This window comes from Cyanistes caeruleus, chromosome 12 (assembly GCF_971803275.1).
Source record: "Cyanistes caeruleus chromosome 12, bCyaCae1.hap1.1, whole genome shotgun sequence".
Lineage (NCBI taxonomy): Eukaryota > Metazoa > Chordata > Aves > Passeriformes > Paridae > Cyanistes > Cyanistes caeruleus.
In genome coordinates, this window is record NC_141712.1 from 21571622 (window position 1) to 21587642 (window position 16021).

At 50.6% G+C, this 16021-nt stretch overlaps 1 protein-coding gene across 6 annotated transcripts in view; it reads left to right on the forward strand.

The window, feature by feature from the left end:
- Positions 1–16021, forward strand: part of ZFHX3 (zinc finger homeobox 3) — a 487194-nt gene that overhangs the window by 451777 nt on the left and 19396 nt on the right. For 5 of the 6 annotated variants that reach the window (XM_086848088.1, XM_086848086.1, XM_086848084.1 and 2 more), the window contains one exon: positions 8306–8413. In XM_086848088.1, the coding sequence (XP_086704214.1) occupies positions 8306–8413 (108 nt within the window). The remainder of the gene's footprint in view (positions 1–8305; positions 8414–16021) is intronic. The other variant, XM_086848089.1, reaches the window with a different exon arrangement.

Consider the following 16021-nt stretch of genomic DNA (forward strand, 5'->3'; position numbering starts at 1 on the left):
TGTTTTAGGAGCGGCCGGCAGCTCCGGGAAGTCGCTGTGCATCTGATTAGCGCGTTACAGGGCTTTCATTGACTGGCTGTGCTGTGCTGATGAACTGAGGCTGGGGACAAGCGCCTGTAATTGAGAGAAATAAATTCTTATCACAGGCCTCTGCTGGAGTCACCACCTGTGCATGCGCCCTGCTCCAGGTTCCGGGAGTGGATGCAGTCCCCAGAGCACCTGACATGCCCTTGTTAGTGGGAGGGAGCCAGGCTCAGGGGCTGCAGGCACCAAGCACCATCCCAGGGTGGCTGAAGGGTTTTGTCCGCCTAGTCCACTGGCATGGCCCACCTGGTGCTGCCTCCCTGCTTGGCTACAGGCTGGCAGCTTGAGAGCCATCAGTACCTTCACGTGTCTCATGGGAGCTGCTCTGTGCTCTTCCTTTTTTCTTGATCCTCTGTGTTTCACTTGGGAGCTGGAGCAGCCATACTCTGTTGTTACCTGCGGTCTGATGACAACTGGAAGATCCTTCCCTGGTGTGTGTCAGGGGACATGGACATCACAGGGGAAAGGGTTTTGTGATGCTGCAAAAAAAATAAGAATGAGCATATAGTTTCCTTGAAAAGAAACCCATCTGCTGCTTTAAATTAAAGGGGGAAAAAAAAAGAAGTGCAGGGTCAGCAGGCCTCTGCAGCTCACTGTGGTGCGAGGCCGCGGTGGGCGGCCTGTCCCCACTGCAGTGGGGCTGTGCCGGCTTCCCCTGGCTGCTCGCAGCCCCTGTGATTGTGCCCGTTCCCGGGGCCGTGGACGTGCTGCCTCGGTGGGTGTGTGTGGGGAGGTGAGTGGAAAGGCTTCACTTGACATTCCCTGACCTCCCGGTGCAGCTGAGTGCTGGAGAGCCAGCGCTGAAATTGCAGTCGCTTTCAATTACCCGAAGCCAAGAGAGTGGAGAAAAAGGGGCTGTAGGCTCCAGGAAGCTGAAGTCGCCGCTGCTGAAAGCTCGTTAGTACAAGGAGAAAAGCAATTACTGACGTTTTGCCAGTGCCACTAACCCAAACCCAGGGAGGAACAACCCAGGCCAGGCTGTGGCCATCCCTGCCGTGCAGGGTGATGTGGGACCTCAAGCATGCCCTCAAGGACAGCTCCATGGCTGCGGGGCTGTGGGGTGTCCCCCCCTCCCTGTTCTCCTCAGCAGGTGTTTGTTGTGCATGCAAGAGCTCACTTCACTCTCCTGCAGCAGCCCCAGTGCTGTGTGGTATCAGAGAGCTCTGAGGGAGCTGGCAGAGGGGTGATGGTGTGGGGTGAACACTCTGCAGGCTTTCGACTGACAGGACTGGCAGTGGGGCTCTGTCTTCGAGGGGCTGTCTCACCGCCATGGCCTCCCTTGTTCTGCAGTGAAGTGAGACCATGACCATTCACACCAAAAACTTTGGTGCTGCAGCTCTGCCAGGCCGTTTGTTCTGCCTAATGGACCTGCACAGGTATTGCCCTTGCAGCACCAAAGTGTCTGTCCAGCCTGCTGTGTGTATTTGCCCTCTCCTCAGGGCTCCTGGGCTTGCTCAGCCCCTAACTCTGAAGTGTCCTGCTCCCCTGCCCTGCATCAGCCCCACCACTGCCCTCCACTGCCCCATGTCTGTCTTGGGAACTTGGGCTACAAACGGGCTGCTGGGATACCTGAATTGTCCGTAAACCAGGGCACTGCAATTACGGCTTTCCCAAGTTTTTAGCTGAGATTCCAAACATGCTGAGATTCGGAAACAGCTGGGGAGGGGCAGAAAGAGGGTCAGCAAGACATTAATTAACTGTTCCTTGGAGCAATACCATGGAGAGGGAGACCAGAGTAGGAGTTGTATATTTAAAAAAAAATTAAACAGAAAGAGGACATTTTAGTGTTTCATTTAAGTGTGGTTTGTGAGGATGACGGGTTAAGGTTGTTGGGAGCTCTCCTGTGCATATTCAGCCCCTAAGGCTAAGCATGAATTAATTATAGCTCATTTTTGTTATAGTTACAATGTTCTCAAGATGTACCTTGCTGCGAAGTTGCTAAAGTTGGCTATTAACTTCAGCTTGGATTCGGCACTGGTTTTGTTTGTGGATCTCCATGGTTTTTCTGAAGTGAGCCTATATTCCCAGTGAGCACAAATCATCTCTTGCTCTGCTGGCACAGTCTGTTGAGGGCCTGCAGTGCTCTTCTACCAAGGAACAAGCGACAGGATGAGGGGAAACGGGAGGTTTAGGTCATGTATTGGGAAAATTCCTTCTTGGAAAGGGCTGCCCAGCCCTGGTACAGGCTACCCAGGGCAGTGGTAGAGTTGCCACCCTTGGCATGATTTAAAACCTATGTGGATGTGGTACTTGGGGACCTGAGGCAGTGGAAGCCTTGACAGTGCTGGAGGAAGAGTGGGACTCAATGATCTTAAAGGGCTTTTCCAACCCTAAGGGGGTTCCATGATTCTACAAAACCTGCCACTGTCAGCTCGAGTAGTTCCACCATGTGTCTTGAGCAGAAGGCCAGGGTTGCTTTCCCTCATAAAGTAGGGCTGGGCACCTATTCCCCAGGCACCTTTCCTGTGCTCCTGTCTTGTCACCTCTGCCATCCAACTCCTCCATCCTCTTCCTCCCATGGGTGGCCTTTGTCTTTGGACCCTTGTCCTGCAGGTCTCGGTATGGAGAGCGCTCTGTCCTCTCCCTGCAGACCTGGAGCTGGGCTCTTTTGTCTTGCTGTTTGATCTGTGTTTGTGTTTTTGCATGCATCTCCTTTCCAGCTGATTCCAGTTTGGAGCTAGGTTAAACTGTGCAAAATACTGTTTAAAAGAAAAAGAGAAAGGAACTTGTCAAGATGCATTTGTTAGATCACATTTAAAATGAAACAGAATTGAAGGTAGTTTTTGTCCAAGAAAGGGGAGGCTGAAAAGCCGTCAAGCCGCAGGAGAAAGCCCCTCCTTTGTTGTCCTCCTGACATTGAAGTGTAATTTTTCATGGTTATTTGGACTGGAAAATGGGGGGAAAGGGAGAGATGGGCTTGCGATTATTTCCCATAAATGACAACACAATCACATCACGCTCCACTACAAACATGCTCAAGGAATTTGCCTTTTTTTAATGTTTCATGTGTGAAAATAACAGCAACCTTTCTAGTCCTACTGAAATTAAAGGGGGTAAGTCTCTGTTGGGTTTCTCTGGCTTAAAATACAGCCCAGTTTGCAAAAACCATGGACAGCCTTGTTCGCAGGGAGTGGGGGACTGGTGATGCTCTCCCAGGGAAGGGGTTCTTGGTTGTGCTCCATCCCTGAGTGTGTTCAAGGCCAGGTTTGATGTGGCTTGAAGCATCCTGGTCTAGTGGAGGGTGTCCCTGCTTATGTCAGGGGTTTGGAGCAAGATGGTTTTGAAGCTCCCTCCCAAGCCAAAACAATTCTGTGACTCTCTGATGTCTGTGTCAGCTGAGCACGCCATAGTCAGCAGTTTGTGTTTCTCAGTGGAAGCTGCAGAGATGCTCTGGCCACGCTCTGGAGTGGAGCTCTCTGGGAAATAAGTGTCATTAAGCCAAGGTACATGCAGTATTTTATTGCTTTCCTGCAGCTCTTTGTCAGGTGGGACTCATCCACCAGTTTTGCATCCAGGTTGGAGCTCTGTGGCATTCCTCTCATAACCTCACTTAGTGCTGCCTTTGCACTGCTTGGAGCCCTGCTTTTCCTTTCAGGAAAGCAATAGGGCTGAACAGGCTGATGTAGGGTAATCCTGTTAGGAGCTGGCACAGATGGTGTTGCAGCACATACATGCATCCGGAGTGGGAGCTGAGGTCAGGCCCCCATCTGGGCTCTGTCTCTGTTGCCACAGCAGAGTGCACTGGGCCCATGGGCCTGGTGTGGGGTGGGACTGCCCTCCCTGTGCCTCCTGGTGACCCTTCCTGAGTCAGCTGCAGCAGACCCTGCACCGTGACCCTGGCACAGCTCGGGCACAGCTGAGCTCATCCTGGGCTTCCAGGGTGTAGGAGGGCATCGACCCACTGTGGACCTCCCTCCTCCTCCTCCTCCATGTGAACTCGAACCTCTCTACCCAGGAGGGACTCGGGCTTGCAGCAGCTGAAAGCAGTTAAGTGTGGCTCATGCAGGTGGGCACCCCCTGGTCTGCAGCCAGCCCTCAGCTCCCCGACAGCGCAGCGGCAGCCGGCGCTCAGGCCTGTCTTTCTGCCGGCTTTTTTGGCTACTTCCCCTGAAAAGGGGACCGTCAGAGGTTCTTTTTGTTCCAAAGCAGAGACCCTATGTACAATTAAAACTTGTTTCTGGTAAACCTCATTCCAGGAAAGATGAGCTTTTAACAAAAGGCTTTTGACAGCTGCAGGGTATTTCATTTTTTTAATGCCGAATGAAAAATCAATACATTTTTCTAGGTTATACATATTCAGAACAGGCTTGATATTTCCATTATAATGGAAAATGGGTGTCTGCACATCTCGCCTGTCAGAGCTGCACCGCCACATTTTCCAAGCCACTGCTAAATATTTCAAACCTGATTTGATTGTGGTTCATGACAGCTAATGTTTCTCAGCTCTCAAGCCTGCCGGAGGGTGGAGAGGCAGCGCACGCTCTTTCCCATGCCTACATTTCCGCCACCCCAGAAATGCCCTTTATCCCTTCGGATAAGAGATCTGGGTTTGTTAAGGAAAACCTGGCTGGGAGAAGAGGAGGTAAGAGGTCTTGAGCTGTTCAAGCTGGTCTGGATCCCATCAGCATTTGCCAACTTCTTCAGCTCCCAAACTTCCTGAGTCTGGGAAGGGACAGAGCTGAGTGGTGTGATCCTGTGCAACGGCGTGCAGCAGTTTGGGTACATTTTGTGTGTGTGACTGAGTCAGAGGTTCCCTGACCTCTGCAAAAGTCAGATACTCGTGATTTTCCAGACTCTTCTGCTCTTCCCACCCCTTCCCCCCGTCCCACCCTGGCTTAGTGAATGGTTTAATTTTAAATTAAAAGGAAATACTGCTCTCTAAAATGATTTATTCATGAAGGAAGCAAAGACTCTGCCTAGGATTTTGTGTGGGGCAGGTGGATTGGGATGGAAGAGCAGCTCTTTTGACTCCAGGGGCTACACTTCCTTGCTCTCAGTGTTGACCTGAGCACTGGCAGTTGAAAAATTTCCCTTTAAAAGTTATTCATAAAGCACCATGGACTCAGGGATGGAGCTCTGGTATGGGAACCATTGCACAGTGTGTGTTGTTTCGATTTCCCAGGGACGTGATTCCCCCATACAGATCCCACAGCGACAGGTCTTGCACCTCTGAAGTCCAAACAGCATGTGCAGCTTTGGAGAGGGTCAGGTGGTAGCAAAAGGGTCGTGGTGGTTTGGAAGAAAGTTCTCTACGTCTTGTTGACCACTGCTCGTTCAGCCTCAGGAGCTGGTCTCGGGGTGGTCTGCACACTCTGCTCTAGGTGGGCCCTGGGGGCATTTCATGAGTGCGGTGGCGAGTTCTGGTCATGCACAGAGTGACTCCAGTTTGCAGTGGCAGTGGAAGCTCCTGGTGCTGTGCAGTGGATTGAGGGGAGGAGCAGACCTTTCCCTGCCAGATGTGCCGCTGACCTTGTTCTCAGAGAGGGATGGTTGGGTGCCTTCACACAGGTGTTTGCTTCCCAGACCTGCGCTGCGCCCTGGAGCTGTCTTCAGAGAGCGTGGGCACAGACCTTTCAGGAGCAGGGGCTTTGCTGCTTTGACTGTCAGTGCTGAGGGCTGCTTGGTAGAAGCTGGGTCAGACATGGGTGTGAGCAAGTTCTGAGCGGGTCAGAGCCCACTGCAGCACACAGAGCCAGCTCAGGGGTGGGGTGGCTGTCCCCAGTGGGAGCACTGGCGGCTGCGCCACAGGCCAGACTGAGCCTGGTGAGCAGAGCAGCCTCAGCCTTCCAGAGAAGTCTGCTGGGAGGGGATCACGAGATGGAGTTAGCGCTTCCCCCTCCCTGGGGCTGTGTGCCAGAGGCCCTGGCAGCAAGGAGCTCAGCAGGGATGGTATGAGAACCTACCCAAGGGTTTAGAGCCTCCCTGGGTAGATGTCTTAAGACTCTGCTCCCTTCCCATCTTGCTTTAGAAAAATCACTTTTCAGAAAAAAGACAGCTCAGGGTGGAGCAGGAGGAGGGTTTAGAGCTGGATCTGCTCCTTGTCCTCTGCCTAACAGAGGGTGTTGAGCCAGGGGCAGTTTGTGTCCTCAGAGGGGAGCGTTCCTGGTGCTGGACTGTGGAGTGTTCATTGCAGGGATGTGGGGGCTCAGTCCACGCTGGTGGTGGGTGGACACAGGGAGCTGCAGCCCCAGCGTGCTGGGGACTTGCTGTTTGTAGCCTTGTTTTTTAATCATTTTCTCCCGTTATTGGTATTCATTGCTCACATTTTTCCGGTTACTGTCAGCCTGGGCTTTCATCCATTTTAAAGAGCTATTTTTTCCCTTGTTGATGATGATGATGGTGTAAAGACAGATGGTGTAACTGCTTATGAATGTCCTATTTTATTCCCCTCGAACCAGACACCACACTGGAAGACACGTATTATTTCCACATGCTCAGGTTAGAGCCCAGACAGCGGCTGAGCCTGGCTCGCCCTTCCTCTTCCTCCCATGCCGATGCTGACACCTCCGGGTCGCAGCTGGGAGTGCCGCTGCACTCAACAACACCCTTTGTTGTTCAGCCGGGCTGGGGGCTCCGGGCTGGGGGCTCCGGGCTGGGGGCTCCGGGCTGGGGGCTCTGGGCTGGGGACTCTGGGCTGGGGCCAGGAGAGTGGTTGATGAGTTGCGGGCCATGGGCAATGGGGTTTGTCTCCTCGTGCTGTCAAGGGGGCCCTCAGAGCACCTGAGCCAGGAGAGAATGGTTAAAATAATGATTTAAATTAAATATAGAAACCCGTTACCAAAGGTTTTTAATAAAACCAGCTAAAATCTGGTTCCAGAGCAGCTGCCCCAGCTGAAGGGACACCCTTGCCCTGTGTGAAGTGGTTTGAAGGCACCAGTGTGGTGGGGTTGGGGTAGGGATGGTTTGTTATGTTTTTTCCCTAGAGTGGAAAAAATATTGGAATTTTAATTTTTGAAATGTGAACCCAGCTTCTGGTTTCACAGCCCTTCTCCCAGCAAACTTGAGCACTTGGCTCACATGGCAGACTGCCCATCTCACCCCTCCACCAGTGATACGTGTATTTCTACATGTTGGACACCTTTGTCAGCACTGCCACCCATCTCCCCTCTCACTCACAATATAGGCTGTCATATCCTCAAAGGCACTGCTGAGTATCTGCAAGCTGCTAATACAAATTTTTAATCTGAATTTCTAGTGCTGTCTTTGTTAGGAGGAGGGTGAGGGTTGGTGCTTGAACCCATTAGGTGGTTCAGGTAAATCTCAGGATAGCACAGGTTCATGGGGTTTACCATGACCAGATAATGTGAGTTAAAATTCTAAACTATCCTGCCTAAAAATGGGTATAAGGGCCTAAAAGTGCCCTTTTTAGCCCAGTGGTGGGTAACCCCTGTCAGTTACAGGGACTGTACATTAATACTCGTAATAGTAAATGATAATGTGCCTGTTACACCCTGGTGTAAGGGGTCTGGCAGCCACAGTGCTCTCACTCCCAGTGTCCCACCTGACAAGGTGCCTTGGAGTGGAGCTGCCCCACACCAGGCTGACACACTGTACCCATGCTGGTGTTATGGGCTGGACCATGGTGCTCTGTGTTCTGAGCTTTTGGCACTTCACCGAGTGTTTCCTCCATGCTTTTGCACCTGCATGGTGCTGCCTGGGTTTGCAGGTGCATCCCCTTACTGGGATGAAGGCAAGACTGCTGGCAGTTCCTCTGTGCCTCATGTCTGGGCTGGGGCTGCAGCAGACCAAGCTGCTCCGAGCTTGTTCTGAGTAGGAGGGATGTCATGTGTCTGCAGTGGGCTCTTGTTGACCAGGGTCAGTACTGCACCCTGTCATTGTGTGCGAAGAGCTTGAGATGGGGATGAGGAGGAAGGATGAGGCTGAAGGTTCTGGAGGCTCCAGTCACTCCCTGATGCTTCTGTAACCCCTGACGAGGCTGGTTAGAACTTTATTTTGTAGACAACCATGTCACTGTACACGGCACCTCAGTAGCTCCAGGTGGTAGAAGTAGATGAGGCTCTTCATTTCGTCTTCATCTCTCAGTTCTTTACAGTTTCTGTCTTGACAAATAAGCAGGTGTGTTGGGAGAGTGCTGGGTGATGTAGGTACCTGCCACCCAACTCTTGTGTGCAGCCTTAGCTGCTGCTTTCTCATTGGCAGCTGCCTATTCTTCTGTTCTGCCTTCCATGTCTGTGTCACACTTTCTGCTTTTCTGTTTCAGAAGAACCCAGTGAAGATGTGGAAGGGCCCAGTGAAACAGCTGGTGATGTTGAGGAGCCTGCCAAGGAGCAAGAGAGTGGAGGGGACAAGGACCAGAGTAAATGGACAGGTATGATTCTGTGATTTAGCAGAGGTGGTGTTTGGTTGGCTTTTTTTTTAAAGCCAGGAACGGGAGGTGTTAAAAACAGCGGTCCACAAAACCCTTTTTAGCTGAGTACGACATGGCAGTGGCAGTGTGACATAAGTGTCATCCTCCGTGAAGGCTTTAGGTGTAGCTTCTTGTCATAATAGTTTGAGTTGTGGTGGGTCATGCATGCCTGTTCTAAGCCCCAGGCTGGCACTGGGCCATGGGTGCTCTGGGACCAGACCTGGGCAATGGGGGTCAACAGCTGGGAGAGGAGCAGGGAGAAGGGGACAGTCCCTCCTGTCAGCAGCCAGCATGTGGTTGGATTAAGCATATCATTTGATGATTCTATGATTGTCCCACTCTGGAGAGGGCCACCCCTCTTCCACCCTCATCTGGCCCTTGCTGACCACTTCAGCCTGGGTCCAGAACCCAAGGTGCTGAAGGTGGCATTAATTTTTCTTGGCCCAGGACTCAGTAGTTCTGGCCCCAAGTCCCATTTGGTTGGCAGACTCAGCACTGGCCGCAGCAATGCCTCAGCCTGCTCAGACACCCTTCTTCCAGGCAGCCTTCTCCCGCTGCCTTCATGGTTGCCTCTTGGTGACAAGATGCTTTGGCTTACATTGTCCTCCCAAAATGGAATGTGGTATTTCACCTCTACAGTTGTCATCTCAGCCCATCTCAGTCAGTGGAAGATGTGTCCTAACTGGTGAAGAGAGCAAGCTGGACCTTGTGGGCTGTTGAAGTTTGTGCTCTCAGTGTGGGCTGCACTCACTGAGGTTGCTCTGTGCGTTCCTTCCCATTGCAGACTGATTCTTAACCCAGAAATGCAATTTGGCTTGGCTGTAGGTGGTTCTTAGTCTCAGTTCATTGTGTAGGATTGTGTGATCCTGAGCACAACCATGTTGTGAAGTGTCACAGACACTTGTGAGTTTTGTTTATTGATTAAATCTCTTCAGGAGTAAATAGGGGTCTTTGCCCAAACCTGAAGCACTTAAAAAGGCTGATCTGTGTGCAAAAATTCTTTCTCAAAATACGTAAGGAAAAATGAAAAGCCTACTTTTTTAACCCTTTTCTGTCCAGAAACTCTGAATCTGGATGGTTTCATTTCTTCACCCTGCCAGTGAAATTCCTAACCCAGAGTTTGTGAGCCAAGGAGCAGATCAGAAATGGGACAGCTCCACAGGGTCTGTAAAGGAAACTGTGTGGGGAGGACACAGAGCGGGCATGTGAGCCCATGGAGCGTGAGACCAGCCTTGTGGAAGTCAAGGTGTGTGTGATGTGCTGGTGCTGAGCTTCCAAACATGTAACACCACCACCCTCAATCTTAAAGCAAGACTGTGTTACCAATTGTTGATGTCCAGCCCTTGTGCAGAGCAGTTTCTGGTTTCTGCTCTGGTCCCTCGAGGAATATGACTGTGTTGACAGGTCCTGCTGGACCTCAGACATGGGAAGGAGTAGAAAGAGGGTCAGGTTATACCTGACAGCTCCAGAAGAGAAGTGTACCCGATACAAGTGGAGCAGGGAGGGGAGCAGGCAGTACCGGGAAGCTCTCCGAGGAGGAGGAGGCTGCCGACACAGCGGGGGGAAGGCTGTGACCACAGTGTCATAAAGCTAAAGAGCATGAAGCCTTTTTGCATTTCCCTCACTGAGCAGAGCAGCACAGCTTGTGTCAGCAGCAGCGTGGGGAGAGCCCATCCCCAGCTCCCAGGGCTGCAGAGCACTTGGTGATGCTGAACGTGGTCCCTGACCTGCTGTACTGTACCTGGGTGTTGGGAGACAGTGCCTGGAGCATATCAAACCTGCCAGCTGCTCTCTCTTGTGCTGCGCAGAGGAGAGGGACACGGGGCTTGTCCCTGCCCGAAGGAGTGGCTGGGGAACTGTACACCTGCCATCTCTGCCCCAGATTTTCCTGGGAATTGACCAAACAACTGTTTGTAAGTGCTGATGGGAAGATAATGAGATGAGGAACAGTCGACACAGATTTGTCAAGAACAAATCATGTCAACACGACCCAATTTCCCTTCATATGAAGAAGGTCCTGTTTGGAGTCAGTGTCTCCTTGGGAAGGCTTTCAATGCCACTTTTCAGGACAGGCTGAAATGAAGCACAGACATCGTGGTGTAGGTGACTGTATTGTGCCACTGGTGGGTTTCATTAGTACTCGAAAGCTCTCCATTCCTGAGCTGGGGTGTTGGGGAGGCTGGGCAGCAATTTCAGAAAGCCCAGACAGCAGGAACAACCCAGAAAAGAGCAGTATCAGTTAGGATAAGAAAATGGAATGAATAGTCTTATTTGACCCAAAAGAAGACCAAAAGAGGAAGACAAGATAAGTCTTGTGCATGAAATGCTTCTGAAAGGAAGGAAATTATGTGTTCTACATGTTGAGGATACAGACAACAAGACACAAAAGGCTTAAATTGAAGGGAGAAAGCTAGATATTAGATAACAAAGTTTTAGAAGTCCTCCTGTACAGCCTGTGGCTGAAGCACTGGAGTGGGTTTTCTGGAAAGGTTCCTCAGAGGTCTTTCAAGAAGATGAGAGGAGCTGCCTCGGGAATGAGGCAGGCTCAGTCAATCCTGCCTTGGATGGACTGGCTGACCTTCAGAGAAGCCTCAGAGCCAGGTGGCTCTGTAAAGATGGAGATGGGGGCAGAAGAGGTGTGGGCTAAAAGCCAGCGATGGGGCATGTGAAAGGGGAGGGGGACAGACCTTTCTGCTGCTCACCACCTGCAATTTGATTGTTAAGTTCCTCAGCAATTTACTCCCCTTTGTGCTTCGGTGTCCTCACTGCACACAGGGGATTTATTTCTTCCACTTCCTTAAAGGTTTGCAAGATCTGTACCAAGACACTGAGTTTCTTTGCCCATCTCCCTGCCCTAGCCCAGGGGTGAGGGGCTGCACCGTGCTCGGTACAGTTCAGGCACAACCTGTGCTGCTGGGGTTAGTGTCAGCAACAAGGGGAAAACCTCTGTTTCCATTGTAAATTTGTCAAAATGTCTCAACTGCAAAATAAATATATTGATTCATTCTTCGTATTTATTTTAAAATGTAATAATGTGAAGCAGAAACATTTTTTTAGGTGATGCTTTTCAATTGAATATACATGGAAAAAGCTTCATTCCATAGAAGGACCCATTGGATCTTGATTTTTACAGACATCTCTGTGGTTTCTGGAAGGTTCTGGAAGATGGCACTGTGTCCACACTGGAGCAGGGAGATGCTGTGTGCCTGATGACTCAGTGTTAGACATTATCTCTTCATGGCTAATGTGAGATTTACCCCAAGCAAACCAGCAAGGGGGGAAAGGAATCGTGGCTGATCCCAACTCTACTTTTAAGGCAGGATGTAGATGATGGATACTCAGCTGAAACCCTGCTCACTGCAGTGCAAGACCTCTCAGATTTGGAGTGGTGCTGGTTCATGTCTCTGATGGAGGAGCCCATCACCAGCAGTGACCCAGCTACCAGAGCCTTCCTTAATGCATTGTTGGTTGGGAACATGGAGAATATTGGGGGTTTTTCCACAAAAACAAGAAACAAAGTCTACTTAAAATATAGATTGAAATGAAATCTTTCTGGAGGACTGGCCTGAAGGGCTTTTATTTTTGTTAATGATTTTTTTTTTTTTTTTTTTTACTATTTTTTTAGTCCATGATGCTCACCTAACAGAGCAATTAGTGCAATGGACCGTCCCTGATTCGAATCCGTGGTAGATTGCTATTAAAGGAAGTATTAATGGGTTGCTGAGAGCTGGGAAATTGTTGCAGAAAAGTGTGTTTATGGAGTATGGTGCTGGCAGGCATGATTTCAATTGGATTTGACATGTTTAACATAAATGTATACTGCACAGCTCCTGCAGTTTATGAATAATTCCTACAGGCCGACTGCCTTTCTAATTACTGAAATTGAAAAAAACAGGTCAGGCACATCCTGACGGAAATCTATTCCCGCTCCTCCCCCCGGCTGCTTTTTGCTGCTTTTTTTTAATATCTGGCATTTGTGGAGCACTTAATGGCCGGGATGTTGTGGGGGCCTGAGAGGCTGGGAGGAAGGGGACAAGGGGCATGATAGAGCCACTCAGCACTGGTGCCTGAGCGAGGGAAACCTGGGAGAGAAGGACTGGGAGGCTGCCTATAACTGTTTTTCCAAGGATATATGAAGCACAAAAGGCTCCTGGGTGGCAGCTCCAGCCCAGAAACGTGGCTGGGCAGGGTGGCTCCATGCAGCAGCCAGCTGAGCTCCGGGCATGCTGGGCCCTGGCAGCGTTGGAGGTGCTCTCCAATGCTGCAGGAACAGAGGTGGGCTGCCGGAGGGGTCTATGGTGGCAAGCAAAGCACCACCTCCCAGAGCCCCTGGTGCTGCCTGGCATCTCACAGAGGCATCTGCTGCATGTTTGGTGTTCATATGGAGCAAGGCAGGGAAGTCTGGTGGTGGCTGGAGCTTCTGGATATGAATATTTAATAGTAATTCATCTGTGGGTACTCGCTGCAGGTGGGAAGGTATGACACAGCATTATAAAAACAAATTATTCAGCCATTTTGGGGCTGTGATGCAGCAGCAAGGACGGGTGCAGAGTGCACCGAGCGTGGGACATTTACCTGTCAGTTGAGTTACTGTCAGGTGCAGAGCTGAGAATTGCTACAGAGCAACAGGTAGTGCACAGGCCTGATAGTGTGGATACAGCAGCTGATTGGAATGGAAGTTCCTTCAGGGAATGACAAATTAAACAGACAGTGTTTGGGGAGGAAATGTTGGCTCTATGTTACTGAGGAGGCGGCAGTGCTGCCGCAACGCTGGGTGCCCTGTGCCCTGCAGTCCGTGTGGGCTCTGGCCATTCCTGCCTCATGGCAGTTCCATGGATGAAACAGATAAACTAGCCCTGGATGGCAGGAGACACACAGGTGCTGTAAGGGCACGGGGGCAGAAGCCTTGGGCATTGATGGCACAGGGTTGTGTGGCACAGTAGCTGCTCCCACTGGTCGGAGGATTTGTGGTGCTGGGCGATGGCTCCAAGAACACATTTCAGTGATTTGTGGAAGGAGTCACCACCAAATACAGAATGCTATTTTCCATCAGGCAGTGAAAGCACAGTTCCCTGGCCACACTGAGAACTTTCTCAGGCCAGTGGCTAGACTTCATGGGAAGGAGTTTCTTGAAGGCTGGTGGTGTTTAAATCAGTGGCAATGGCAGAAACCCCACTGTAAATTTCTAGGGCAAGCGGCAAGCTGGTTTACGGAATGCAGGGAGATGAGAACCTCTGGCTTACGGAAAGCAGCATGAATTAATAATCATTTAATTGGCTTTTCCATTATGTTGCTTGGTTGGGAGATGGAAGTTTAGATGAAGGCACTGTCAGTGATACTTTAGCTAAAAGAATCTGATGGGTAGGAGGTGGGTGGTGACTTCCTTCCCACCAGGTTGGAGAGCAGCAGTTTAGGGGATACATGCTGGCTTTGCCTCTGGAACCAGCAAAGGAAAGGCCCCCACTTGCCCCTGACTCACCTCTGGAATATACCCAGGGAGGATCTCCCCTCCTCCTCTGAAAGGCAGAAGCTGCTGAGAAGAGTGAGAAGATCAGTAGATCTCCAGAAGTGCTGTGGCAGCCCTGCCACATCACACTTGGCTTTTAGGGGACATTTGTTGACAAATGCAGGTCTCCCTCTAAGTCAGTGAATCTGAACGAAATCCATTTAAAGAGTCAAAGTAATAACAGAACTATCCGATATGCAGGCATACATCATACTTTAAACCAAATTCCTTTTTTGCCCTGTGAGGCCTGGGTCTGGAAGCAAGATGCTGGCCATGGTGATGGCACAGGTAGTGTCTCCATGTGCTCCAGTGTCACTCAGCCCTTCAAGGCTGTGGCCTTCTGGACATTTGGAGCTCAGGACATTCTGTCCTGTCCTCTCTGCACAGACAGAAGGTCTCAGGTTATGTTAAGAGCTCTGTAGGCAGATGCCAAGCCGTGTCCTCATTTCTCCTGGTAGCAAAGAGTTCTTAATTCCTCTGATCATCTGTGGTGTGGACTGAATGTGTCATTTTGAGCATTTGACTGTTTATCAACAATAAACTTCAGTCTTGATGTTAAAATTCCCAGCTGAGATGTCAACTCAAAAAGTAATACTTAAAATAAATATCCTGTGTGCAACAAATCAGTTATACTTGGGTCTGGACAATCATCAATAATTCTAGTTCTGAAAGATTAAGGTTATGGGGTTGGATCAAATGATTTAATGAAATTGGACACTTAGGAGATGGTATATTTTAATTACCTGTTACTAATTCTAAGCAGGCTGTTTCACAGTAGAAAGGAGATGAGAAAATACCCTGTTGTGACTCCCAAGGTTGGAGCTGGTGTTTACACAGCCTGGGGTAGCTGATGGCTGAGCTGAATTCATTCACTGCATCCAAAAACACTCCACTGGTGAGCAGCTGGCAGTGGTCATTGCCCAGTGCAGGGACACGGTGTGGACCACACAGGAGCCACAGTCACCACCTAGAGAGGTCTAAAGGGACCCAAAGCCATGACTGTCACTGTCATCCCCGCCCAGTGCAGGTCTAGAGCAGGACTCACACGGCTGTGCCAGACCACCCTGGGGGTCTCCAGCTGCTCATGCCAGCAGCCTGATGGGGGCCAGCAGGTCAGTGTCCCAGGTCACACTGAGGACTGGACAGTGTCAGCAGCAATCAGGCTCCTGACCAGGCAGGGCATTTTAAGGCAGGGGTGGTCTTTCACCTGTCACAGTGCTGGCTCTTGGTGGTGGTCTCTTCTCCCCAAGCCCTCTGGGAGGGCCTGTGTTCCTGGAGGGAGCAGCAGAGTGGTGCTGTGTTCCTAATGCTTCAAGCACATTTATTATAGGAAGCAAGGAAGATCTGGCCCTGCAGACATCTTTAAGCCATTTGCAGTTCTGAACCCCAGGGAGAGTCTCGGTTCAAGGAGCGAGCTGAGCGGAGCAGCCCATCATTCTGTGAGGGCAGAGCAGAATCTGTGATGGTGTCTGTCACTCAGCACTGACACTGCAAACTCGTTCCACCCCTCATTTAGATGTTTTTTTGGAACTGGCAGCACAGCAGAGTCCTGGGGTTTTGGTTTCAGGTACAGCCAGGACTGTACCTGTACGCATGGGGGCTGCTGCCCAGCCAGGCATGAAGCACCAGGCATGCAGCCAGCAGTGCTGTGGGGAACAAGATCATTTCCAAGCCCATTCAGTATGGACAAGCCTACCAGGAGAAATTCAGCAGTCCCAGATCAAATCCTCTAATCCCTGGCTCCCTCTGGCAGTACTGCTACCTGTTTGTAATACTTTGCCTCTATTCAGCTGAATGCAGAGATGGGGACTGGCGGGGAAGGTAGTTAGAAATGGGAATTATATTCTCCACTGTGATGTGGTACTTTTGGAAATATGGCTCATACCAGTGCACAGAAGGGTCTTTGGGAAGGAAGCAGTTTGCTGGGATCTGACTCTTGATGGTATCATGTGAAACAAGGAGCAGATACCAATGGGTTCACAAGTTGAGTAGGAGAAAGGGGAAAGAGTATGGGGGACTGGCCTGAGAATGCTACAGCGCCTTGTTAATCGGCAGCTGATCCA